This window comes from Pleurodeles waltl, chromosome 11 (genome assembly GCF_031143425.1).
Source record: "Pleurodeles waltl isolate 20211129_DDA chromosome 11, aPleWal1.hap1.20221129, whole genome shotgun sequence".
Lineage (NCBI taxonomy): Eukaryota > Metazoa > Chordata > Amphibia > Caudata > Salamandridae > Pleurodeles > Pleurodeles waltl.
The window spans coordinates 913,084,940-913,111,101 of NC_090450.1; the positions used below are offsets into that span (position 1 = coordinate 913,084,940).

At 43.9% G+C, this 26,162-nt stretch overlaps 1 protein-coding gene across 1 annotated transcript in view; it reads right to left on the minus strand.

The window, feature by feature from the left end:
- IFT81 (intraflagellar transport 81) overlaps positions 1-26,162 on the minus strand; it is a 616,811-nt gene that overhangs the window by 26,471 nt on the left and 564,178 nt on the right. The window contains exons 16-18 of the mRNA XM_069214881.1: positions 25,108-25,179; positions 24,547-24,632; positions 13,276-13,321 (exon numbers count right to left, since the gene is read on the minus strand). Coding sequence (XP_069070982.1) covers positions 13,276-13,321; positions 24,547-24,632; positions 25,108-25,179 — 204 coding nt within the window. The remainder of the gene's footprint in view (positions 1-13,275; positions 13,322-24,546; positions 24,633-25,107; positions 25,180-26,162) is intronic.

Consider the following 26,162-nt stretch of genomic DNA (forward strand, 5'->3'; position numbering starts at 1 on the left):
TCTACACCACTTAACGGCGCGCAGAGGTACCACTCGAGAAAAATCTCCAGATCCATACTGACACGTGGGGAAAGTTTTAAGGTAAGGAATCTGCAACTAGATGTCTCTATCAGATGTATAATTGAAGATTGTTTTCTAAAATGCTGCCAAGAAACAAAAGGGCCACAGAAGGAGATATTTGCCCAGTGACAGAATAGCACAAGGTGTAACCATAAAAACAGGGTTTCAAATAAATTGTGTGAAGTTAAGCAAATCATTTTACTTGGCTGTGCTCATTTTAAATAAGAATATGAGACCACCTTCAAGAAATTTAGTTCAGGATGTATGCTATATAAAAATATCACTTACCTGTAGTTTAACTAACAATAACATATATGCAGTGCAAATGAGAAAGTGACAGCTCTTGCTTCACTTGTGGAATCATTGTCAGGGCATTAGGGATGCAGAAAAGAGCATGCTCAAAAACAATTACTTTTAACAAATGGCAATGCAAATAGATGACCTAATGCACCAAAACTGAAACAAAAGTTCAAGAAATAACCTATTTTTGAATCCCTTGGTTCAGGTTGTCCTATTAATTTTTTTACTTGCTTCTCACAGAGCACCAAAAGGTGTAATTTGATCAAAGCATCAGTACTCACAACTTAATTTACATAATACCTTCTCATGAGGCTGGCTGAGTAGTCACGTTAAAGATTGCCTAAATGGAGTGACCTGACTTGACTAATCCCAGGCTCAGCAATGCTCACCCACCAAGATCATATGATTGCACCACGGCCTGCTCCCTCATGTCTCTCTCTGACCGTGCACCAGCATGATTGAGTCAGCTGCATGGTTACATACACTTTACTATAGCTTAGAAGGCTGAATGACAGCTCCAAATCACAGCCATTGCCAGGTCCCGTGACTTGCTCAGGGGAGCTGTCTTGTGCTTAAATAATTGATAGGAGTGGGTTAGGGTGGTCACCAGTGCTTCAAATGGTCTAGTACTCACAGGTACTGAGTACAATTTTGGCCAAAGAGAGGAGTACAAGTTACTCATGGGGCACAAAGGCAAGTGGATTGTTTGCAATTGAGAGGTGCCAGGCAGTTTGGGAGGGGTCTATGCTACATGGTGATTAATGGCACAGTGTCCAATCAGGCCCTGAGGAGTAAATCAAGAAGAGGGAACCAGACTTTACTGACAGTTTAAATCTGAAGTGGAATATTAAATGTATTGATGTGTACATATAAGGACAAAAAATTGTTCTGAGGTACCAAAAATGCTTCAATATCGTCGTGTACATATGCACAACAAGAAAATCACAATCACATTAAATGTAAACCCCCTACCACCGCCCCAACCCAACCCATACCCACCTGCAAATCAATTTGGTGAATAGCTGTATGTACTTATTCACCGTTACAGCACTGATGGTCAGAAGAAGTCAATGTTGGCTGCTGGACAACAGTGCCTAGTCTGTGCTTTTTTAGGACACAGTGACTAGGAGCGCCTTGTGCTAGGGCAAGCTATACACCTCCAGCACCATGACAATTCTGACAATCATGGCACCACACAGGGCAGGGCTTTTAAGGCCATAATCATTGGGGTCTGAAACCGCTTTTTCCCTGTCAGAGTGACCTGCAGTCAATGTTAGGATGGAAACATCCCCTGCGTGGCAATGTTTGTGTACCCCTGCCCTGAGTGCCTAACTGTACAGTTGTCTCCATCCCTAGTGCTCATATTTGTTATCATAGGAAAGCATGGATTATGCGTATGCACCATGACATAGGCCTGTCTCATGGATTGCGGTCTTGTTGGACTTGGCGGGGCGCCCAAAGCACAGCCCTCATAGTGGTGGAAGTCTAGCGTCCTTACCAGGAGTTAAGCAGTAGACGCATAGTAGTGGCACCATACCATGCAGTGGACAGTAGGAGTGAATAGATCCTTTTTACCTATGTCACTGAAGTGAGGCCTACCAGCTTACTCACTTTTTTAAAGTTCTGCTGCTGTGTGCTTCACTCAACCTTGGCCTACATCAGTTGGATGTATAGTGCTGCACTGTGCAGGAGTGATGACTGGTGATTCTGCACTGGATGTATGTGTGCTTGGGAAAGGTGCAGTACAAGGATAGAGCAGTGAGTGCATGTACTGGATGAATGTATACCTGTGAGGATTACATTACATGAGAGATCAAGAGCTGCGCAGCACTTGCGTGGTGAATGCATATACTGAGTGTATGTGTACCTGTGAAAGTACAACACATAAAAGTGTTGTGCAGTGCAATCATGGTGAACGTATGTGTTTGTGCCTGTGAGTGGCACATCATAGCACAGTACAGAAAGGCACAGTACAGAAAGGCTACATTACTGAGTAGTGCACACCGAATGAATGTGTGTACTGACTGTATGTGTTTCTGGGGTGGTGCAGTTCTTGGAATTCACAGTACTGCTTAGTGTGTGTTCTGTGTGCATACACTAGGTGCATGTGTGCCTATAAAGGTACATTACATAGAGGACACTTGGTTCCATTTTGGGAAGCCGAAGCCTGCCTGATGAAGGCTTGAGGACATAGAGGAGTCCCCCAGACAGATTTGTGTATTCCTGCAAGCTGAGTGGGGCATTTAAGAGAAGGGAGAGAGGGACTCCCCCTGTACACTTCAAAGGTTGCTCTATGATTCAGTGTGAGATCACAAAGAAAAGCCCTGGACATATCTCAGGAAGGAGAAGGGGCTGATAAGGGACTCTTAAAGTGTAGGGAGGGGAGCTAGGGATTGACCTTTTGATGCACCTATCAGAGTGGCTGATATTCACGTGTGAACTCTAGTCACTTCATTGGCCTGGGTTGTGGGACTATCAGGTTCAGAGTCCCTCATTCTGTGACAGACACCTTTTCAAGAGAAAGAGGTAGAGAAGAAGGATGTACTTCAAAGAAGCAGAACCCCAACAAGGAACTTCAAAGACCCAGGCCCTATATTACATTTGGTGTCTGGAAATGGACTATAAGAAGGAAGGTTGAAACTCCAAACATTTGTCATCTGTGACGCAGCCAGAGAGGCTGTGTGAGGAGGGGAAACTCTGACAGACTTCTGCCTGTGACCAAGACTGGGGGACAAGACCTGCTAGTCACCCTGCTGGATGAGGGGACTTCACCCAGGGAAACCAAGACCACCTGCTCTGGAGCCTGGAGCACTAGCGTCCGCTTGTCAAGAGGGGCTGCCATGATGCAGGCTACAATGCGGTGAGGGCCGGCGCCTTGGCCAGAAGTGTTGGGGCAACCCTGTATGCCAAAAACAGCTGCCAATATCAATATTGCTGTGAGGATCAGAACATCGCCCAAGGACTCTGTAGTCATGTGACCCACAGGCCATAAGGAAGCATTGAGTACAGTATCTGAATTAAAACCTTGAACTGAGGAGGACGCCATGGATGCATTGCCACATCACTGGGAACCCGACTGGGAGCCTCATAATCCAACCCCTTAATCCCTGCCTGGCCTTTTTGGGGAGCACAGATCCTACCGGGCAGGAAGAGAACAGGAACACCTCCGATCGCTGCTGGAGCCAACCACATAAGCTCAGAGGAGAGCTCACATGCAGGGTGCTGAAGCAGACTCTCCAAACAGGACCAGAGCATTATGAGTGCCTGTGGATGGGGCACCTGATGAGACGATGCACGCTTCCTCCTTGCTGGAGACTGGTTACGGGCCTATTGGGCCCTAGGGACTCGCTGCTAAGGACACTGCAGTGCCAAGACACTTGACTATTTTGCTAAGAGTCAAAGTGGACTCTTTAGTAAAGGCGCACTAGTGAGCATTCCCTGGATGTGGCCACCAAAAAAAGTGTAATAGTCCCTACCACATTAGGAAGAGCAGGTAGGACAGAGATTTGCCAGCGAAACACTAGAGCCCAGAAGTCAAGAAATGTGTTATTGTTTATATATGTTCTTAACAGTGCTTTTAATGCTTAAAGTTAGAAATTAAATACTTAAAAAAAAAAAAGTACTTGACTGGACATTGGTTTATTGACACTACTGTCCACTCTGAGTTATGAGTCGTGTTTATTAACCTGTATTCACACTTCCTTTCGAGGGAGCCTTTGACTGCTTAGTCCACGGCTACCACAGAGAGTCAAGTTCACAGAAGGTACTTGGCCAGGATGCTCAGGATCCATAGTAGGTGAAGCTCCTAGACATCAGGAGTAAAATGCCTCACCCACCATGGTTGGGCCTAGTAACACCTGCGTCCCCGTGGTCCTCTGAAAGGGGTTCTGACAATCACCTTGACACACTAAAGGGCATATATTTACGCTTATTTTTAGGTAAGAAGTTATTATCAAAGCTTAGGGCTTGTATTTAAATGTCTTCATCATTCCGACGACTACTGTGCGCTCCTGCTCAAGGCCTATAGCTTTTCGAGATCACAGTCGGGTCCTTGAGCGGGTGTGGCTCTTTCAGTGAATTCTGAAGTTCACACAAGGTAAAAAATAAAAAAAAAGACACTCTAACTGCACTTCCTGAAAATCCTTGATCTGTTCCTAGTGACAACCTTGCTCTGTGCTATCCCGCTCCTGCAGCCGCTAAGAAACCTCAGCGGGTTATGCACCTGCTGCTGTAATTTGCGTGTAACATGTAGCTTGGGATTACTAGATGGCTTCATGTAACCAATGAACAATGTACCTGTGCCAGGTTTAATTTTAGAAACCTCTGCAGCCTAGCAGTTGAGTCCATCGCCTGTGAATACCCAGAATGCATTACATTGTTGAATGAAAGTCCAGACTTGACTCTTTGGCATGAAGTCAACTGAGACATCTAGGGTGAGATAAGTCATATGGACATGACCTGATACATATAGGTCATTGGTAAGAATGGTAGCATATTGGATGAAACTAGTAGCATTGTGTCAAACCTTCGCATCATTGTCAAGAGGCAACTCGGTCTGCAGTGCAGTTTGTGTGCATTGTCTATTACTATTATTCAAACAGTGGGCATGCAATAATACACATACAGCAGTCTCAATTAAAACAAACCATATGTTCATCAAAGTAGTTGTTGTTTATTTTTTTAACAGAGGGTTAGTAAGGCAACTCAGTGGGGTTGTACACCTGTGACATAAATACAAACGCATCCTGCTGCAGAACAATGCAGGGCTGCTTTAGGGTCTGTCCTAATGCCCAGGTTTATGTAAAATTCACTGACTGTCGCACCCCCACTCATTCTCCAGAATGCTGCATTGGATGAAATTGTTTTCAATCTAGCACTAATTTCCCTCCTGACTCTGAGCAGAAATAATCCGACCACCTCATCCACTATGAACGGAATCCACTATGAAATACTAACCCGTGACGTGATGATTGATGCCTCAGCTGAGGTATGAACGGTGCTGCATTGTAAAGGATAACAGGGCTGCAAGAGGGCTAAATAGGAAACACTAGGATCGAGTCCTCTTGGGTCTGGTGTCCACTCTTGAATTACACTGACTGAACATATTTAATGGAGGCATAATACAATGGAGTATCCGGGAATTCAGAGTTGAAACTGTGAAATGTTTTTGTCTGCAACATAAATACTTTATACAGGAGAGTTATGGAACTAAAATAATACGTTTTCAGAACGTATTCTAGCCAAAAAGGTGCAGAATTCAGCAATGGCAGTCTCATGTTAATGTACTTATATATTTTTTTAATCAAATATGATTTAAAGTTTATTTGCAACTGTTTGTAGTACAGTAAAAACCACAGCTATTATTAAACCACTACTAATTGACTACATAAAGGAACTATTATCCCACACTCCTTCTGCGATACATAATTCCTCCATTTGCTGTGCAAGTTACAAACAGATTTTAATTTTACACTGCAGATATGTGTGGCTTACTGGATGAATTGATGTAGCTCACAGTAGCAAGAATACACCAGGGAATGTTTTAATAAAGGAAGGCAATCGAAATCACCTGCCCAAATTCATTCACATCTTTCAAAAATATGATTACTGACTGTTTAAAGGAATAGGAAATACAAATCATACCTCTCCACGTGCAGGCGCTATACCCTTGCTACTAGTTTGGAACTTGGCGAAGTATAAGTACTCATATGGTGCATACTGAGATGTATATGGCATGGGACCATCATTTAAAAAAAAATTTTTTAGCCCTATAGTCTTGTTCCTTTTTTTAGGATCTTCTTCGGACTAAGCACCCAATTTGCGAACGTAAACACTAAGGGCCAATTTGTGAATTGCAAACGTAAAGTAGTACTACAGAAGTACTAATGTACCACAAAATGCGGTTCACAAACCTATGTTGATAGACCTCCACTTCCGCCTCTCCAGTGCTTAATTTGTGTTTGTTGTTTCCGGTGCAGAGCACCAGCACTTATTTTTGAAGGCCAGCACTTGTTTTTCTGGCTCAAACATTTACTGCGAGCAAAGGACACATATGAGAAAGATGGAGGAAGAGAAACACGAAAAAGCGTCACAATGGGAGAAAAGAGAAAGCTGCAAGAGTGAGCTGAAGGGGCAGGGAGTGACTGTAAATGGATTAAAGAGCTCCGAGTTGGCTTTAGGATTACGCTGCCTCTGAATTCCGTGTTCGCACATTTAATTGCAGCAACTGCATGTTTATGAGGAGGGCTTTGGGCACCGGAACATTTTTATTTACAAATTAAGCTCTGCACCTATCCCACTTTTCTGCATGGATTTCTCTGCCACAGAGATCTCTGCACACACAGGTGCACATTTTAGTAGTACATTTTGAAATGTGGGAGGAACAAGGGGCAATTGTGGAAAATGGGGACTATCTACTATCAAATGTGAGGCGTGTAGGGACGGTGATGTTAAAACATTAATACAAACACGAAACAGTAAAACCAATGTTATTCTACAAACTACACTTCTAAAGTTAATACAGACCTAAAGGTGTCACATCTGGTGTAATATATGTGTGTAACAAAATTAATTATACAAAATTACACTTTAAAACTTCTATTAAAAAATATTACACTATTTAAATTAAACAACTTTTAACACAATTTACTAAATATAAAATAAGAATGTGAAGGTGGATTTTTAAATTATTGTTTAAAAATTATTTATGAGTTGAAATAATAAACCTAATTTATTTTCAGGAACAAATTTAATAAGATGAGTCAATGTGTTTGACATTTTATTTCATTAGTTCTAGGTTAATATCTATTTTAAAATTAATTTACATCTGTTTTATATATTTAAATATTTGTAATGTTTTCGAAAACAATTAATTATAATAATTGTCCCTATAGTTTCCCATAGGAATATATCTATCTCAGTGGGGGGGGGGCAGTTCCACCAACAGATAAACAGTTACTAGTAGTAACTTTACAAATCAAACATTCTTTAAAGGAGGACCCACACCCTCATTTGGGGGAGTAGAGGTATGCAAATCGATATCTAGGAGTACCTCTGCACTCAAAAATGGTGAACAGAAAAAAAGTGGAGGTACACTTAGGTGTACCAGTAAACATTGGAGTAATTATACCAGTCTATATTTATTTTTGTGAATCAGACCCTGAATGTTTCATGTTACCTAGTTTCACAAAGGCAGTTCTGGTGGCAGTGCTTTTCTGTGAAGGCAGCTAGTCACTGGAACTAGTTAGAGTTAAGATTGATGCGCCCAACAACGGATGTAATGATCATGATTCTATCTCTGGGAGGGTGTAGATACTAAGTGGCCGATTTTCATGCAGCCCTTAGGTCGGGGTAGGGGGTTGGGGGGTAACGGCAGACGGGCAAGACAACTGTAGCACATGATAGGTGGTCAAATGGGTGGCCAGAACCAATATCAGGTGCAGACTGGGGGGAAGGTGAGCACATAGGTAAAGACAATCTCCCTTATTTCAGGTTTCAAACTAATCAAATTTCATAAAGTCCATATGTCTTGTCTCACTGAAAAAACTCTGGCCAGGATTTATCCTAGCAGAACATTAACATGACCTAGATGAAGCACCCAAGGGGTGGACTTTCTACCTATGGTTTGGGGTTGCTTGAGTGGATGCATTCTGGAATGCTGTTGTTGAGTTTGCAATTCATGACCAAAGGTTTATCAGGGCAGTCAGTGAAGCAATGCTTGTTCGGTATATTCCCTACCACAACATTTTTTAGGATGAGGACTCAAATGGCAGAGGTGGGAGTGGTGTTAGCTAAGTGCCGTATCACCATCTATTGGTCTTTACTACAGCTCCGAACCACCAATCTTAGAAAAAGGATTTGTCTGAATGCATGATTACAAATGAACATCATTTGAAAAGTATAAGAAGGGACAAGTGGTTGACTGAGGATATTACTGAATGGACTGAGATGGTTGCTGAATTAATGGGTCCCCCAAATAATAGACCACCTTGAATTAGGTTATGTATTTTGATGGCTCCATTGAAGAGATGTACAATAGCTGTGTAAACTATGTCAACTGGGAGGGGGTTGCAGAGATCCGATTATGGGTGGAATGATGAAGGAGATAACTGTATGGGTGGGCTGGGTGGGCATGTTATTTACGGTTGATTTACAGACACATGAATGTTGATCTATTCCAATTGTTTTAACTTTGTTTTTCGTCTCCTGGTAAAAAATGAAGCTTGAGAGTTGTTCCTGATCACTGGATGTTCGTTCAATTTATAATAACCTGTTAGTTACCTTGCTAATGATTATCCGTGGATACGTTGATATTTAGAAATTGAAACAGTTTATAAACATATCTAAGGAAGGGAGACACAACATGACTTCCTGTCCTCAAGCAGCATAAGCAGAAGCATTCAGTGTCAATGCTTTGTAAATAAACACGTCAATAAACCAGTGCTGTGCTTTTCTAAAAGCATGCCGGCGACTTCCAAGCTACATGGGAGAAGACAGGTAGCACCTTTGGGGGCACTGAAAACAAAACCTATTTTGTGACCAGGTTTAATCCTTGTTCCCTGTAGCCTTTTAAGGGATGTTCACTACCTCTGTGGTCAAATAGAGCTCTCCACTGACTCTAAATAGGACCTACTCAAATACTACCATCTTGCCTCATTAAAATGTTCCCAATGAAAACTTGAAAGTGGCCACCTGGGAACACTGTTATTTATTATCTTGCAACCAGAAGACTGCAGCTTCATTAATAAGAGTTTACTTCAACACAACATACCTCGTAAAGAAACTAGCTTCTTCTCATGCTTGACACAAATGAATGCTTAATAGGAACCCAGCGCTTTTTTTATGTATGGCTGCAAAGCACTGACATGCTCACTCAAATAAGGGGACAGCTTTCCATAAGCATTTTTTTTTCTGTCCTGTTGAATTTATCTATGATACAGAGCATTGCAACCTTTGAAAATACTGCTTGCGATGAGAATGAGTACGAATATGTTAAGTAACGGTGCAAAATACCCGCTTTTTATCCAGTATGAGCACCTATTTTCATAAATATGCTAGGTTTGATTAAGACATAGATATGCTAGGTTTGATTAAACCATAAATATGCTAGGTTTGATTAAGCCATAGATATGCTAGATTTGATTAAACCATATATGTGCTAGGTTTGATTAAACCATTGATATGCTAAGTTTGATAAAGCTATAGATATGCTGGGTTTGATTAAGCCATAGATATGCCAGGTTTGATTAAGCCATAGATATGCCAGGTTTGATTAAGCCATAGATATGCCAGGTTTGATTAAGCCATAGATATGCCAGGATAGATTAAACCATAGATATGCTAGGTTTGATTAAGCCTGTACAGTTTATCTAGGGTACAGAGCATGTCAAGGTAGACAAGATAGCATGCACGCCATGATAATGACAGGAGATTCTAGACTATTCACAAGTACCTTAGCTCCAGTGCTCATTAACATATCTCCTTCAAAAAGTTCCTTGCTCTTCACAGTGCTGATCAGACTGACAGCCTCACAATTTATTATCATCAACAGGCTGCTTAATATACAGCTTCAAACTTGAGCTGGCTTGGATGGCTACGTCTCAGTTTCAGCCCTTGTCCAAATGGTTTACAAGGAACGTGGGGTTGTGTTAAGCCGTTCGACTATCATTTACAGGCAGCTCATGCCACCTCCCCTTGTGAGAAACTGAGCTTGTAAGTTTAGCACCGTCGGTTTGCAGGAGATTAGTTGGCATGGAGTTGTGGGCTACAAAATACTCTTCCAACGATGATCCCAATGCGCGTGTGCATTTCTGGCAGGGTTATTTGTAGTCAGCTAATGGGAAGTAGCACCAGGGATGTCTCGGGTGCACTCACTCACTCACTCGAGCGCTGTTCTAGCAGTGCAAGTGAACACTGGCCCTTGTGGAAAAATGGGACATTTCTTGGACCAGGACTCGCGCACTTCTGAGTTACTGTAGATTTGATCAAACAGGCACGCTCCACAATAGGGGAATGTGATCAAGAGGAAGGCCCTGCTTGTGCAGTGAACATCCACAGTCATACCTCTGTAGCTAATAATCTCCCCCACACCGCTTGCACTTCTAAATTTACTCAGTTCTAGCCCGTTTGTGGGAAAGTGGCCCAAACACATTCTTTGAAAGAGTGGGATTTCTTCAAAAGAAATAAAATATTTACTACGTGAATTTAAAAAAAGACCATCATTCTACGGGCATGCCTGCTCTGTAGACAATCGCAGTTAAAGAGTTAGGGTTGACATGAATGAGTGGAGAAACTCACAAAGTCGTGGTTAGTTTTAAGAAACCTAAACATGAGTTACTATGTTATGATAGCTGTGCACATATGCCAACATTCGTCTAGTTTTAGGAATTGATCCTCCCCAGGAGTCTACAAGTTTTCTTGAGGCACGCAACTGCTTAGAGGTATAATCCTATAACTAGTAAATGATCTGCACCTGCACTCACAGCTCAAACATGTAAAACCAATCTTAGATGCTAAAATAATGTCTTCTTTTACCACCATTTAGGTAAATTATTAGTTGCCTGCCAATTAATTATTTTGCTGCACACCCAAAGATCTAAAACATTAAAACGTGGCTCCTGCAGAGCCTTTTTTTTTTTTATCATCCAGTGCAAATTCCTTCATAGAGTCAGGCATATTCATATAAAAGGATTTGAACGGTTTCTCACTGTTGCAAAATAATCAGTGTATTCATCAAAGTTAAACGAATCTGACCCCAAATTTGTATATCAACTTACGATTTCAATGGCAATGCTGTTTCATCGAGGGTGCAAGTCAGAGAAGGCAAGATGGATCAAAGAATTAGGGCGCTGATGCCAATCATCTCTCCCAGTACCGTCCCATAATGGGATCTTAACTTTACACGAGGCTACTGTCTCAGGCAGTGCCTTTAATCCTGCCTGGTTCAGTGCCTGGAATCTGATTATCAGTCATGAAGGCTTTTCTAAGCCCCCTATCATCCTGATGTTGGTGTCTGATCATACCCGTTATCATCTTATATAAAAAGTGTGAACTGAAAATGGGGGCAGTAATTTGTCTGATCCTTTAGGCAGGGGTGTAGCTTCAGGGGGAGTGTGTGGGGTGTTACACCCCCCTAATAAATGTATTTTATGATAAATAGTTGAGTGCAGGTGCCTTCAGTCGTGTATGGTGAGGTGTTAGTCGGATTTCACCAGGAGCTTTTACACACAGAAAAAAAACCGAACACACTCTCTCCCTGTCTCTATTTAGAAAATCTTCAAAAATGTTGGTTATTTCACAAAATAATGCCGTTTCTCTCTCTTAGTACACCTACCAATCCCCATTCCTCTCTCTTTCCACTGCCTCTCAAGCTCCTCTTGTGCACCTTGCTTGTTGTATAATGCACTTTAACATCATGTGCCAGTCTGATTGTCATGAAATCTGAAGCTTACAGCCCCCCTCACCCTCCCACCATCATACTGACCAAGCCTCGCCCCTCCCTTTAGACACGAGCTGTTCTCTACTAATTAAAAATAAAGTGGTGTAATAAAGTTAATTTTGAGCAGAGTGTCAGGACCGGGTGGAGCCGCTGCTGAGTGGCGGCAGCAGGGAGGAGTGGTGGGCTGGGCACTTAAGTATAAAGAGCGCATGTCTGTCTGGACAGCTGACTTGCGATGGCCAGCCAGACATGCGCAGTTTAAACCGTTCAACCCAGCTGTCTAAGATAGTTGGGTTGAGAGCAAGCACAGGCCTCCAGTGTCCTTCGGAGCACCTAGAGAGCCCCCTCCATCCAATCTTGGTGCTTCGCTCATGCTGGTTACCAGCATGAGAGGAACGCCAGGATTGGTTAGGGGAGTTGGCTGGGGCCCGCGCTGGGGGAGAGGAGAACCCGGAGACTGGAGCGAGGATGTGCAGTTAGGTAAATGACTAATTTATTTCTTTTTTTTAATGCATTTTATGCCTATGTACTAATGTGCACTAAATCTCTGACATGCATTACATTACCTTTTTAAATCTAAACATTTTATATTTAATATGATAATGTAATGCATGTTGGCACTCATCAATTTAGATAATGTAATTTTGCGCTCGGCGTGTGCATGCATCGCCACCCTTCTGCCCGAAACACCATTCTCCGTAGTTGGCAGTCTCCGTTGCCTTTTGGTCTCCAGTTAGTCTTTTCAGCTGTAAGTTAAATATTAAAAAATAAAATATTGTCTCACATAAAAAGTTTGGCCTGCAAATCGTTTACAAAAATATCGCCCAGTTGGGTGTAACCTTTCTATTATTAACATAAAACAACCAATATTTTAGGAAGCAATATTAAGGACATAATCTTTTTGTCAGGCGATATTTAGGCCACAATAGACTGGTACTCATCAGCAATGCTAATGAGAAAGCGAGCTAAAAATTGGGTGCTGTACCCCACTAAAACGTTCAGTTAATCAACGTATTAACAAAGTGACAGGGGGTGCATGTGTTCTTTACAGCAGAGACTGGGCATGGTTCACCCGATGGGTCTGAAGCCTTGACACACCTAACTGGTTTGGGAATGCAGGCAGAACACAGCCTGGGAAACGTAGAGAACAAAGTTCTGGTAGCAGGAGATTGTATGGAAATAAAGGACCGTTTTGATTTTAACTCCTAAAAACGTCTGTAGGTGTCTGCAAAACGTAAAGTGTGGCATCCGGGTCAAAGGTGCTTGCTCCAGGTTCTGGGATCTCTCGTAGTATTTGTAAAGGGTCTGGCTTCTTTTCGGACTGATACAGCCCATGCAATAGGAATTTTAAGGCCTTTAGACTGCTTTTTAGCAACGACAATTCGGCTCAATTCACCTTTAAATAAAAATGCTCTTGGTGACAACATAAAGTACATTACTGGAACTATTCTTAACAATACTAATGGTGCATTTCTTACCTTTCCGAGATTTTCTTGTTCCAAAATATTTCTTGTGTATTGCTCCCTTCAAAATAAAGACGAAAGTTTGTTTAATTTTGAGTTTTTCTGTTTCAATTTGGGTACAGTAGTTATAAACGACTATTCTAAATGCTGAGGTTAGGGATTAGCGCACCCTTTACAGGGAGTACCTTCCTTTAAACCTACTTCTTCTTCAGGAGACTTCAGTAAAGTCATAAGCACTGAATAGTCAGCCTCCTCACAGTATCCTGAACACTTTAACAAATATATCAAAAACCTTTTCTCAAAAAACGCCAATTTTGGAAAAGCAAACATCAATTTGAAACCCTATGAGTAGAAGATACTGGCCAATTTGTGCACGTTTTCTTTACAAAAATGACCAATTTCAATACAAAATGTCACATGTCGTTTTTCAAAATGTTAAACTTTTCCACAAAAGCTTTTTAAAGCAAAAGCGTTAGAGAAAAACAGGGCAATATGCCAAGACAGGCAGCCACTATAACATGCTGCAAAAAGGTAATTGGTCCTTAAAGAAAGACCTCTTCTTCAGTACCCCATCATGTCCTGTCAGTGGGAGTCAGGTCAGTTATTTTTTTAGGGAAAAAAGAATCCGGTGAGAAGAGTATTTAAATCACCTCTCTCTTCTCCAGGGACATGGGAGGGTTGCTTGTGATTTTAATAAAGATTTCCCTGGAGTAGAACTATTATTGCAGGTAATAATTCCTGTTTCGCCAGGAATCTTCATTGATACTCTTAAGCAACGATTAGAAAAGTAAGCATGTCGGTTATAAAGGCAGAAAAAGAAACAGGAGTAAGATAACAACTCCAACCAAATAAATTCCATGAGGAAGTGTGGTCCATTTGGGGGATGGTCACCTTACCACAAGTCGAACATGCTCTAGGCTTAGCAGACAATGCTTTGTTAGTGTTGTGATAACATAACACAATGGGTAAAATAACCCAGCTATTTAAAGATTGTTTTGAAGTGGCTAAACCGGTATGAACGCTCATAGTTGACAAAAAATACATTTTGATTGTCTACTTGCCTTAGTTATGACTAAGCAGAATTTCAATACCATTTTAGTATCCAAAGAATGTAAAGACTTCTGTCTGCTTCAGAAAAAAGCTGGAAGGGAAATAGGTTGATTGACATGGAAACCTGATACTACCATTGAAAGATAATGCAGATGAGTTCTTTTGACAACTTAACTGTTATGGAAAACCAGGTATAGTTCATTAGAGCATTGTTTCTACATCTGACCAACTCTGCAGGCAGGACTGATGCTATACAGAAAGCTGGTTTCCATGATATATGTTGTATGGAAACCTTTGAACAGATTCAAAGGGAGGATGCACCAACTCAGAGTACTATATTGAGTTCCCATAATTTACAGGGTTTCCTGATTGGAGGGGAAAACCTTCCTATTCCTTAGGAAATCATTTAACACGGCACACTGAAAACACTGGTTTTTGACAACATACATGATAAACAGGATTGGCTGCAAGGTGTACATTTATTGAAGGAAACGGCAACTCAGCTTTAACCAAATGGAGAAAATATGATAATATTGCTTCCTCATGGCATCTGTTGAATCGATATTCTACTAGATGCATCAGATTATTAAGTTAAAGGCCAGAAAGCCCTCTTAGATTGATGTTTAGCCTCTCCTCAAATACCCATGTCATCTTGAGGATTTAAGTGTCCATATCGCAAGACTTCAGGAGCCAGGCTGCCAAGTTCAATGATGGATGGTTGGCTTAACATCCAGGACTGGAAACAATGTCTGTAATGACCCAGAGGGTGTGGTCACCCTAGAGGCATCTGTAACTACTGTATGTGGTAGTTGCAAATCAGCAAACCAAGATAAAGACTGGATCGCAGACTATGCGAGAGTCATTCCCAATTAGTCTTCCCATATGCCGGACAATTGGCACCACTGACCTTCTGTTTCAGCAGTTTCCATATGGTTGTGCATACGGAAACAGGAAAATGCAGCGGGCAGTGGATCCCAGCAGTGAAGAAATCAGCGGGGCTGTCGGATGGAATACCCAAAGAAAATTGCAAAACTTCAGAAGGATAGAAGAAAATCAGTCTTCCGACATATACACATGTATTGTAGATTGCTAGTTGAGGATTGCTCCCAGGTTACAAATGAAATGAACTGGTACTACTTCTGATTTCACTTGTTATATTCTCAAACCTAATCACTGGGGGTTAAGACCACAATTTGGAAAGTTTTGCTGAATGTTTTGAAATGTGGCTGCTTTAATGAGCCAGTCATCCAAGTAAGGACATTCAACAATCATTTCCTTCCTGAAATTGAGACTGAAACGTGAATAGAACCACAATCAAAATCTATAGCACACTTCCAGTCTCCATGATGAAATTGAGGCTAGGTTTGATGGAGGACCAATGTCTCTCTCCGCATTTTTTGTGTTTTAGATTGAGAATGCCTCAGAATACATTCTTGATTCTTTTCAGGAATGAGACCCTATCCACTGGTTTCTTCTTCTGAAGAGTACTGACTCCTTGTTGAACCATGTCTCTGTCTTTAGGGAGACAAAAAATGGTAAATGAAGGCGAGGAAAAAGGGGAGACACAGCTTGAAGAGGATGTGCCTGCAGCAGCATTTGTTTATTGGCCGCCTTTGAGAACTTTCTTGGTGGGTGGATAAGGCTGTTTCTACTGCAGTTAATAATATTACAATGGTCATTGAGGGGTTTGAACCGTCTGCTGTGAATAGTGGCGTCCACTGGGCTTCAGCTGAAGTTTCCAGTATTCCTTATTTTTTCTAACCCAACTGTCCTGAGGGTCTCTGACTCAGTCTTCAATGACTGCATTTTATCATCTTCATGCAAGCCAAACGAAGTCCCTGAAAACACATGGTTCAAAATTCTCTGCTAAGCTTCTGTCTTGAAACCCATACGTTGCAGCCAATTTGTACACCACATGGCCAAACCAAAATAGTGTCCATTTGCAGGCTTTTGCAAAGAGTCAAAAGCTGCACTGATGACTTGGTTAGCGACTACTGTGTCTTATTAAACAACCTTTTTAAAATCTTCTGTCCTCTCAATTATTGAAGAGTATTTTGCACAGAACGATCATCCCTGTCGGACAAAACAGTAGCACAAGTTGCTTTCATAGCAACTGCTGAAGTCTAAGAGTTCTGACATGCAATGACATCCATCTCTAACGTTCTGTTTCAGATATGACAGTGGAAGATGGAGATGTAGGATGCTAGTTTCCCTCTGTAGAAACTCCAACCAAATCAGCATGAGGAACCCAATGGAGGAAAAGTTGACCTGGTCTGAAGTTAGCTATTTTTTCTGCAACGATTCAGGTGAAAACCTAACTGAAGATGGCATTGGGAATAGCTCCATTGCAGGTTCTAATAATTCTGGGGAAAAAGGTAAAAGTAGTTGTGAGGAAGCATGATGGTATAGCACCACAAAGATGACAGAAATAATTGTCTGGGTAGTTGGTACTGTGATGTTAAGCTTCAAAGTCTCTCTGACTAGCCCTTCATTGAAAATAGTGATGTAATATACTGGTCAAATTCTAGAAGGAGTGCAATCATATGAAGTTGGAGAGTTCTCTGGAAAGAAGACATTAAGGATAGAGAAGAAAACCTTCTACAAAAACAGCAAGGATTCTGTGAATATTTTATGGAATGAGTGAAATGGCGAGATAGATGGCTCGACCATATGGTGCACCTTTCTAGAGTCTTGGATTTTCTGCCCAGTGTTGGAGAATACATGGGAGATGAATAAAGAGAATAGATGGTGGTGGTGAAGCCACTGCTTGAAGAGCTGGAGCAAGTGCTGGATCTGAAGCAACAGGAATAGAAGAAGCAGGTGCAGGAGAATCGTGCCACCATGGAAGAGATCCTGAGGCCAATGACAAACTCACTAGAGAAATAGACTGATGCACTAATGAACAAGTTACTTACCTTCGTTAACGCCTTCTCTGGTAAAGACAATATCTAGCTGCAGATTCCTTACCTTTGAATTCTCCCCAGGCATTAGACTGGATTCGGACGATTTTCGTCAGAAGTACCCCTGCGCGCCATTAAGTGACGTTGATCGGATCCGCCGTCGGCCTCCTACATAGGTGCCTCCCTAATGCGCTGACTTCAGTTTCTTTTCAAGATTTTCCTGCCCCTCAAAATCTGTTTGCAGAGCAAGGAAGATGGGTGGATCCGGTAAGGAATCTGCAGCTAGATACTGTCTCTACTAGATAAGGCGTTACCGAAGGTAAGGAATTTGTTAATCTGATAGAGACTTCTAGCTGCAGATTCCTTACTTTTGAAAACATAACCAAGCAATGCCATCCCCGGGGGTGGATCTGTGAACGAAGTTCAAACTAGAAAGTCCTGCAGGACCGACTGGGTAAAATACCTGAATGTCCAGGCAGTAGTGCTTTGTAAACGTGTGCAGAGATGCGCATGTTGCAGTCGGACAGATGTCAAGGACTGAAACTGCGTGCTAATGCAGTGGCTGCAGCCTTACCTCGGGTAGAATGAGCACATATACCCGCAGGGGGTTGCTTTTTGGCCAGGGCGTAACAGATTTTGTTCTAACCTCCACAGAAGATAGCTCAAGGTCCAAGACCTCAGCTTCCCTTCTCACCACCATGGGGTATGTGGCACCCTCCTCCGTAGCCACGGTAGGGGGAGAGAGCATACCAGTGTCAGGGGATGTGTCTAGACCACTGGTATCACCCAAATCCTGCACCCTGTCCATTAGTCCATTTGGGGGGTCAAGCTGGTATTCTACAGGGTCCATTGGCCCCTTAAAATTCTCCCCTTATCCATATCCGTACGTATAAGGGTCTGGATCAACCCTGGGCCCAGGAGAAACCATAGAGAATGGAATCCGAGTTGGGCGACGGCGTTCTGGCTCCAGGTCATTGGGAATGAGAATAGGATCGACGTCTATTGTAGGCCCAACCGACGTTCGGAGCATCGACGTTTGACCCGACGCCGAGAAAGGTCGCTGTGGCATGACCGGCGTCGAGGCAGATCCGAGATTGGATCCGCAGGAGCCCTCCGGAGCCATGGCCGAAGCCGACGACTTCAAACCTGAGGGGGCCCTCATTGAGTCACCTGTGCCTGAGGGCGCCGAAGGTGGATCGGTCTGCCCACAAATGAGGTGCATTTCCTCATAAAACTCTTAGCTGGGGACGGGTGGCTCCGGCTCCCGGGAAGTCGGGAAAGCATGGGCGGACCCAAATGGAGGCTCCATGGACGGAGGCCTAGAGTATCGACGCTCTTCCCTCGCCACATCATCCGAGCGACGGGGTGAAGTTGAAGAACGTTTGTTCTTCTTCAACTTCTTTCTCTTGTGACCCGAATGTCCCAATGACTTCGAAGACGAAGATTGGTGGTGACTCCGCGGCCGGTCTCGAGACCTTCATCTCGAACAAGACCATAAGCGCTGCGGAGTCGAGTGTCGGGCCGCCATTAGCTTTAGGGACCGCTCTCTCAAAGCTTTCGGGTTCATGGCCCGACACTCGGAGAACAACTTCGGCTTGTGGTTGCGCTCCAGACACCAAAGACACACGAGGTGCGGATCTGTCACCAGCATCATTTGGTGACAGGAGTTGCAGGGCTTAAAAACGGTCTTGCGGGACATCCCTCGACGCATCCACGACCTCGTCGAAATTGTTCGACATAAATGTCGTCGTATTCAAAAAATTACTGCGGTAGCTCCTCTCTGGATCGGTGCATAGGCTGGCGCGGAAAGAAAAGAACTGGCGTCCCTGCACCGGGGTGGCACCTACATACAACGCGACATCACCACGTTGAACAGGATGCCACCGACGCCCGCGGAGTCAAGCGACGCCACCTCACGGCGTGCAGAGGTACTGCTCGAAGAAAAAGTCTCCAGATCCAGTCTGATGCCTGGGGAAATTCAAAAGGTAAGGAATCTGCAACTAGAAGTCTCTATTAGATGGAGCACACATCAGAAAGGTTGAAACCAAATTCACATCCCACTGGGGCATAATGAATGGGGATGGAGGGAAAATATGTGTACGGCCTTCAAGGAACCTATTAACAGTAGGGGACTTAAGCAAAGAAAGTTGATCAGGCAACCTTACAAAAGCAGAAATAGAAGACAAATAACCTTTAATAGTGCCCATAGCAGAGCTGTGCTGGGCAACGGAAATGGTGAATCACAAGACCTTAGAGAGAGGGGCAGAAAGGGGGTCAACATACTTGTCTGCGCACCATGCCACAAATATCTGCCAGCTGCAGGTGTATACTGTTTTGGTGGAGGGATGCCCGGTTGCCAAGATTACGTTACAGACTTTAGAAGGAAAGTCAAAGGCTGTCAAGTGTTGCAGCTCGATCTCCACCCAAGAAGGCAGAAAGTGGACAGGTTTGGGTGCAGAACCCTCCCTTGCTGCTGCTACAGAAGATCCTCCCAAAAGGGCAGTCTGATCGGAGGATCGATGGACGTGCTCATGAGCTTCGTGCCCAGTCAAAAGCCAAAAGGATTAATTGGGCCCCGTCATTCTTGATCTTCTTGAGAACTCTGGGCAGAAGTAGTATGGGCAGAAAGGCATAAAGGAGGCCTGAGTTCTACTCAAGACAAAAAGCGTTTCTGAGCGATTGCTGTCTTGAAAACGCCAACGCGCAAACTGCTGACATCGTGCATTCTCAGCAGAACCGAACAGATATAACCTATCCTACTGCTGAAAGGGACCTTGTGCTACCTCTGGATGGAGAAACCATTTGTGATCTGCTAAGCATTTTCGACTGAGTTTGTCTGCTCTGGCATTCAGAGAGCCCGGCAGATGTTGAACCACCAGGGATATGCCCTGTTGTTCCAGCCATGTCCATCGGCACAGAGTCTCTTGACAAAGGGTCTACAACCACACCCCACACTGCTTGTTGCCATACCACATAACAATGGTATTGTCTGTAACCATCTGCCCCATCTTTCGCTTTATAGAGGGAAGAAACACTTTTAATGCCAGCCAAATCGCATGGAGCTCCAACAGGTTGATTAGAAGTCTAGATTCCGACTGAGACCAAATGCCTCTGATCTCCATCTCTCCCAGATGGCCACCACAGCCCTGAAGTGATGCATCTGTCACAACAGTCAACTCTGGGTAGGGAATGGAGAAGGGTCTGCCACTGTCCCAACCGCAGTTCGTTAACCACCACTGCATATCTTTTGCAGTTCTCTCTGAGATCTAGACCTTGTCAGAAAAATCCCCCTGATGCTGCGCCCATTGGGACTTCAGGTCCCACTGCAGAGCACGCATATGCTATCTGGCATGAGTAACTAGCAGGAGGTACGAGGTCATGAGGCCCAGCAGCCTCACAGTCATTCTCACTGAAATCCAGGACAGAGGCTGAAACATCGGTATCATAGCCTGAATATCCTGGAGTTGCCCCTCAGGAGGATAAGCCCAATACTGTACTGTGTCCAGAACCGTTCTGACGAAAGGCAGCATCTGAAAATATAGTGAAACCCAGTGAATGCAGGAGGCCTGCCATAGTCTGGAGGTGGGAGACGACAGCCGCGAGTGAGCTCACCTTTAACAGCGAGTTGTTGAGTTAGGGGAAGACTGAAACCCCCTGATCTCCGCAGATGAGCTGCAACCACCACCATCCCCTTGGTGACCACCCAAGAGGCACTGGTAAGGCCAAAGGGGAGCACGGTGAACTCAAAGTGCTTGTGGCCTACTGTCAACCGCAGGTAACGTCTGTGGGCAGGCAGGACGGGAATATGAAAATAAGAGTCCTGCAAGTCCAACGTTATCATCCTGTCTCCTGGGTCCAGGGCAGATAAAACCTGAGCCAAAGTGAGCATCTTGAACTTTTCCTTTTTGAGGAAGAGATTGAGGGTCTAGGACAGGGCGGAGGCCCTTGTCCTTTTTGGGGACCAGAAAGTAGCAGGAATAGCAATCATGGCCTAATTCTGGCACAGGAACCCTCTCTATGGCTCCCTTGACCAAGACAGACGTAACTTCCTCACTGAATAGGGACAAATGATCCTTCATCATCCGATCCTAGAATGGTGGCATGGATAAAGGGGTAGTCTCAAAGGGGAGGGAGTGGCCCCTTTGGACTAACAGCAAAAGCCACCTTTCTGGTGTGATGGATTGCCAGCAGAGCAGGTGACTGTGAATCCTGCCTCTAACAGGTCCATGGTGGGGGAGAGTCAGACTAGGAAGGTTTAGAGGCTGCTGCATGGCGATGGGGACAGTGGATTATTCAGGCCACCAGCCACCTGATTCACAAGGTCAGTGGATCCAGCGCCCTCGGCCACACAGTGGCTGGGTAGCATGTGCGGCATGGTGGCTGGCTGGGAACGGATGTGGTTGGAGGCCCCGTTCATAGCCACAAAAGGGGAGAAAGGCAGACAGGGGTGGGGAACGTGGGGGCTGGTGCGAGACCCAAGGACCTGGTCATACCCTGAGAATCCTTGAAGCGCTCGAGCGCCGAGTCTGCCTTGACTCCGAAGAGATGTATGCCATCAAATGGCATGTCCATCAAGGAAGCTTGGACATCCCCTGAAAAGCCAGACATCCTCAGCTAGGCGAGGCTCTGCCTAGCGAGTTGGTTGTGTCCAGTCTGCAAAAGATTGTGAATTTTGCTGTGTCTCTCCCATTGGCACCAGCATGAGTGAGTACAGTCCAGACCTCCTCCAGGACCCGTGGAAGCACTTGGGCAACCATATTCTACAGCTTGTGCAAATAACAACCCAAAAGACATGCGGTGTTCACGGACTGCAATCCAAGGCTCACAGAAGAAAACATCTTCTTACCAAGTGACTACAGCCTGTTGGATTCCCTAACCAGGGGAATGGAAAGGAACGTGCTCTGGGAGGAAGAGACTTGGACCACCAAGCTCTTATGGGTAGGGTGTTGCATCAAGAAACTTGGGTCCCAGGTGTGGGGCAGTTGTGCTGGGTAAACATCCTATTTGCAGGAACCCCTGATCTGGATTTGGACCAGGTACTGTGATGGACATCTGTGAGTACATCATTAAATGTGAGCAGGAGTTCTGAGGTGGAAGCTCCCAGTTGCAGCACCTCTGTCAAGAAATTAGTCTTGACGACCACGGAGGGCAGCTGAAGGTGCCTTCCTCATCTCTATAGCATAAGAAGCTCCCTCTTCTAGAGCCACAGTAGGGGGAGAAAGCATGCCAGTTTGTGGAGAAGTATCCATTCTGCTGACCTCACCCAAGTCTTCAGGCCAGTCCATTGCTTCAAGGGACTGAAATTCTAAAGTGTCCAGCAACCCCTCCCACTCATCCTGGAAGCCTAACCCATAGTAAAAGGGCTCAGGATCCGATCTAGGACGCAGGGCTCCTGCTGGCGTCAGAGTCATACGACGACAATCTGGCTCCATGACAGAGCAGGGGGTCACTATGGGGATGGCGCCACTGCCCGTGTGCACAGACGGTGCTGGGAGCATCGGGATCAGTATTGTGGAAGGTTGAAGTCATTCAACCGGCACGGGTCCAGATCCAGGAAAGGATCCCTGGGTGCCCCACAAGGCTTCGGAGCTGCTGGCGCGGAACCTGAAGGGACCCCATTTGGCTCTGCAGGGCCCGAAGGTACTCCAACGATGTTGGGCTGCACAAAAATGAGGCCCATGGCATTGTAAAACTCTGACTTGGGCAGTGTCTCTCCGGCTCACGGAAACTTGGGGAGCTGCTGAGTTCCAGGTTCTGCAGAACAAGGCCTAGTGTATAGACGTTCCCTCATCTCATCTGCCAATGGATGAGGAAAAGTCAGAGAACGCATCAACTTCTTGGACTTCTTCTTATGCCTCGACTTACCAGATCACCCCAAGGACTTGGAATGAGATTACTACAATGGAGGACTCTGCAATCAATCCCAGGATCTTCCTTTCAACCGAAATCTCGACTTGTGCAGAGTTGCACGTCAGGCCATCAGCAACTTCAGGGACAGCTCCCTCAAAGCCTTCGGGTACATGGCTCAACACTCGGAGCACGACTTTGGGTTGTTCTCACACTCCAGGCACCAAAGACACATGAGGTGCAGATCCGTCATTGACATGGCCCAAAGACAGGAACCACAGGGCTTCAAGCCAGTCTTTTTTTAAAAGACAGTCAAAAATTGACTGAGGGGTAGCTCTCTTCAAATCAGCGCTTACTCGCATGGTGAGAAAAGAAATTGTCAGTGCGCCACAGTGGCACATATATAGGACCCGCGATGTCATATCTGGTGTGGATGACACAAAGGTAAGGAATCTGCAGCTAGAAGTCTCTATCAGATAGGTACACTGTAGAATACTTTGCACCTGATGCATCTGGCATACTTTTTTTCAGCCTATGCACCTATTCCATTGAAGAAAGCAAAAGACCTGCTTGAAGCTGTAACCTTGGATGATATGTGATGTTTGGCCATCAATAAGTGCTTAGACATTAATTTCATTGCTGGCTTTGACATTGAAACAAATCTCAACAGCATATCTGCTCATAATAGCAGGTTGTGGATGTCATATCCATCTTTAAAGTCATGGACCTTAACGTCAAACAAGAGCCATGAGCCAGTGAGAGGAGTTAAATAGGTATGAAAGCTGTTTTCAGAGGACACAAGGGCACACACAATAGAGCACATAAATAGCCTGTGTAATCTCCAGAAGACTATGCCCAAAGAAGGATATTAGATACTAGAACATACTAGAAAGCGGGGTAGCAGATTATCCATTCCAAAGAGACAATGCAAGTGAGTTTAACATAAGGTTGTAAATGACTTAGTAAGAGTGACACTGCCTCATCCTGCAGCCTTTGTAATTCAGATCTGAAAAATCAGCTTCACATAGATCCAGCATCCAAAAACAGGACAATTGTACTTCCTCTGATTGAGAGTTATGCAGCAGAAATTAGTTTTTTGCTGGTTTTCAAATGATTATATTATCACTATTCTCTCAATCAGGCCCTATGCCAGATTGTAGATTCCAACATACTGTATTTTTTCTCAACTTGTATTATTAATCATTTTGTAGTGTGCCCATTATTCTTTCTTACTATTCCAGCCTCAACTGTGAATGCAAGGAGCAAACACCAACACAAACATGTTACTGAATTATATTTTGCTACTGTTTGCCTTCTAAGAAAAGTAAATCACACTATTTATGTACACAGTACAGACTGTTCCAGGGTTGATGATGGTTCTACCTGTTTAGTTTTATTTACATCTGCATTACTACATTTTTATGGCGTGCAAAATTAGGTTTTGTGAAAATAAACAAAATACAATTTACTGCCATAACAATGCATTTACCTGACAGCTTTTCTTCTTTCTTGAGGGTCAGAAGAAACGTAAGTCCTCATTTCATCACTGGCGCGCTGGATCTGTATTTCTAAATACTAAACAAATACAAAGCATGTATATTTTTTAATTTGCAAGCTTAGCTACATCTGTATGGATTCAATCTAGGTGGGGTCTCAATGTGCTCTTTAGGTTGCTGTCATAGAAGGACTAGTCATAACAGCCAAAAGGTTTACAGAACAGCAAAGTGTCAACAGCAACAAACACTGCCCTTTCTTTCAACAGGTACTTCTTGAGGTTTATCTGGTACATCAATTTACTGACATATTCCATTCCTGAAGTCGACAGATGATCATGACTAGTACACATTGGTATATGAGAGTCAGTTATGTGGTAATCCATACAGCATGCACACCACCAAACACCCATGAGTTTCAATGGCCCTGATTTGAACTCGCCTAGTCAGACATGAATCAATGATCTACATGCAACAGAGATGGTTACAATGCAGAATCATGCTATCTTTGTAATAAATACATATTGAAGCAAACATGAATTATATTATCACCTAACCTTTCTCATAATGTTAACATAATGATACTGGCTCTCCGCTTGACCGTTCTCTTCCCGCAAGCCACGTACTTCCTAAAGTGTGAAATCAAGAAAATGCATGTTGTTATGATCTTATATCATAAATAAAATGATCACATATCAGTATCCAACATGTTCTCCTTCATTAAAGTTATGGAATAGGCTAAGCTAGAGTTGTGCATCGGTATGCCTAGAATGTCTACATATTGTATGTAACCATGCCACTTTGATGATGCTAGCCCTTTCATACCCATTCGCTGCTGTACTTGCTGCACAGAAAAGGCTACTTGTAATCCAAGTTATCCATCATGGATCACTACATTAAATTCATGAAGACATGATAATCTCCACTTTTAAGCTTATTATTGGAAAATGTTTTCCACAGAGAATATGGACTTCCATAAAGGAACATAACAATATCGATCAGCAGTATATTGTTTTTACATAGCATCTTTGGGAATATACGACGAAACAACGACTGCAAAAAAAAACTACTGCCTTAACAACAAGGTCGGAACACCAACCTCGTTGCTACTACTAATGATTTTACCACGAATGCCTTAACAACAATATTTCGTTGTAAAGGCATTCCTGATAAAATCATTAGCAATAGGCACCATTCACCCTACATCCCTCACCCCACCCCCCCAACCCCACCCCAAAACCTAAAACCCCCTGACCCCCCACCCACTCCCCAAAACCAAAAACGCCCCACCCCCCAACCCCACCCCAAAACCTAAAACCCCTTGACCCCCCACCCACTTCCCAAAATCAAAAACGCCCCACCCCCTCAACCCCACCCCAAAACCTAAAACCCCCTGACCCCCCACCCACTCCCCAAAACCAAAAACGCCCCACCCCCCCAACCCCAAAACCTAAAACCCCCTGACCCCCCACCCACTCCCCAAAACCAAAAACGCCCCACCCCCCCAACCCCACCCCAAAACCTAAAACCCCCTGACCCCCCACCCACTCCCCAAAACCTAAACCCACCACTTACCTTCGCCAAGTCCCTTCTTTGTACCTTAACCACGCAT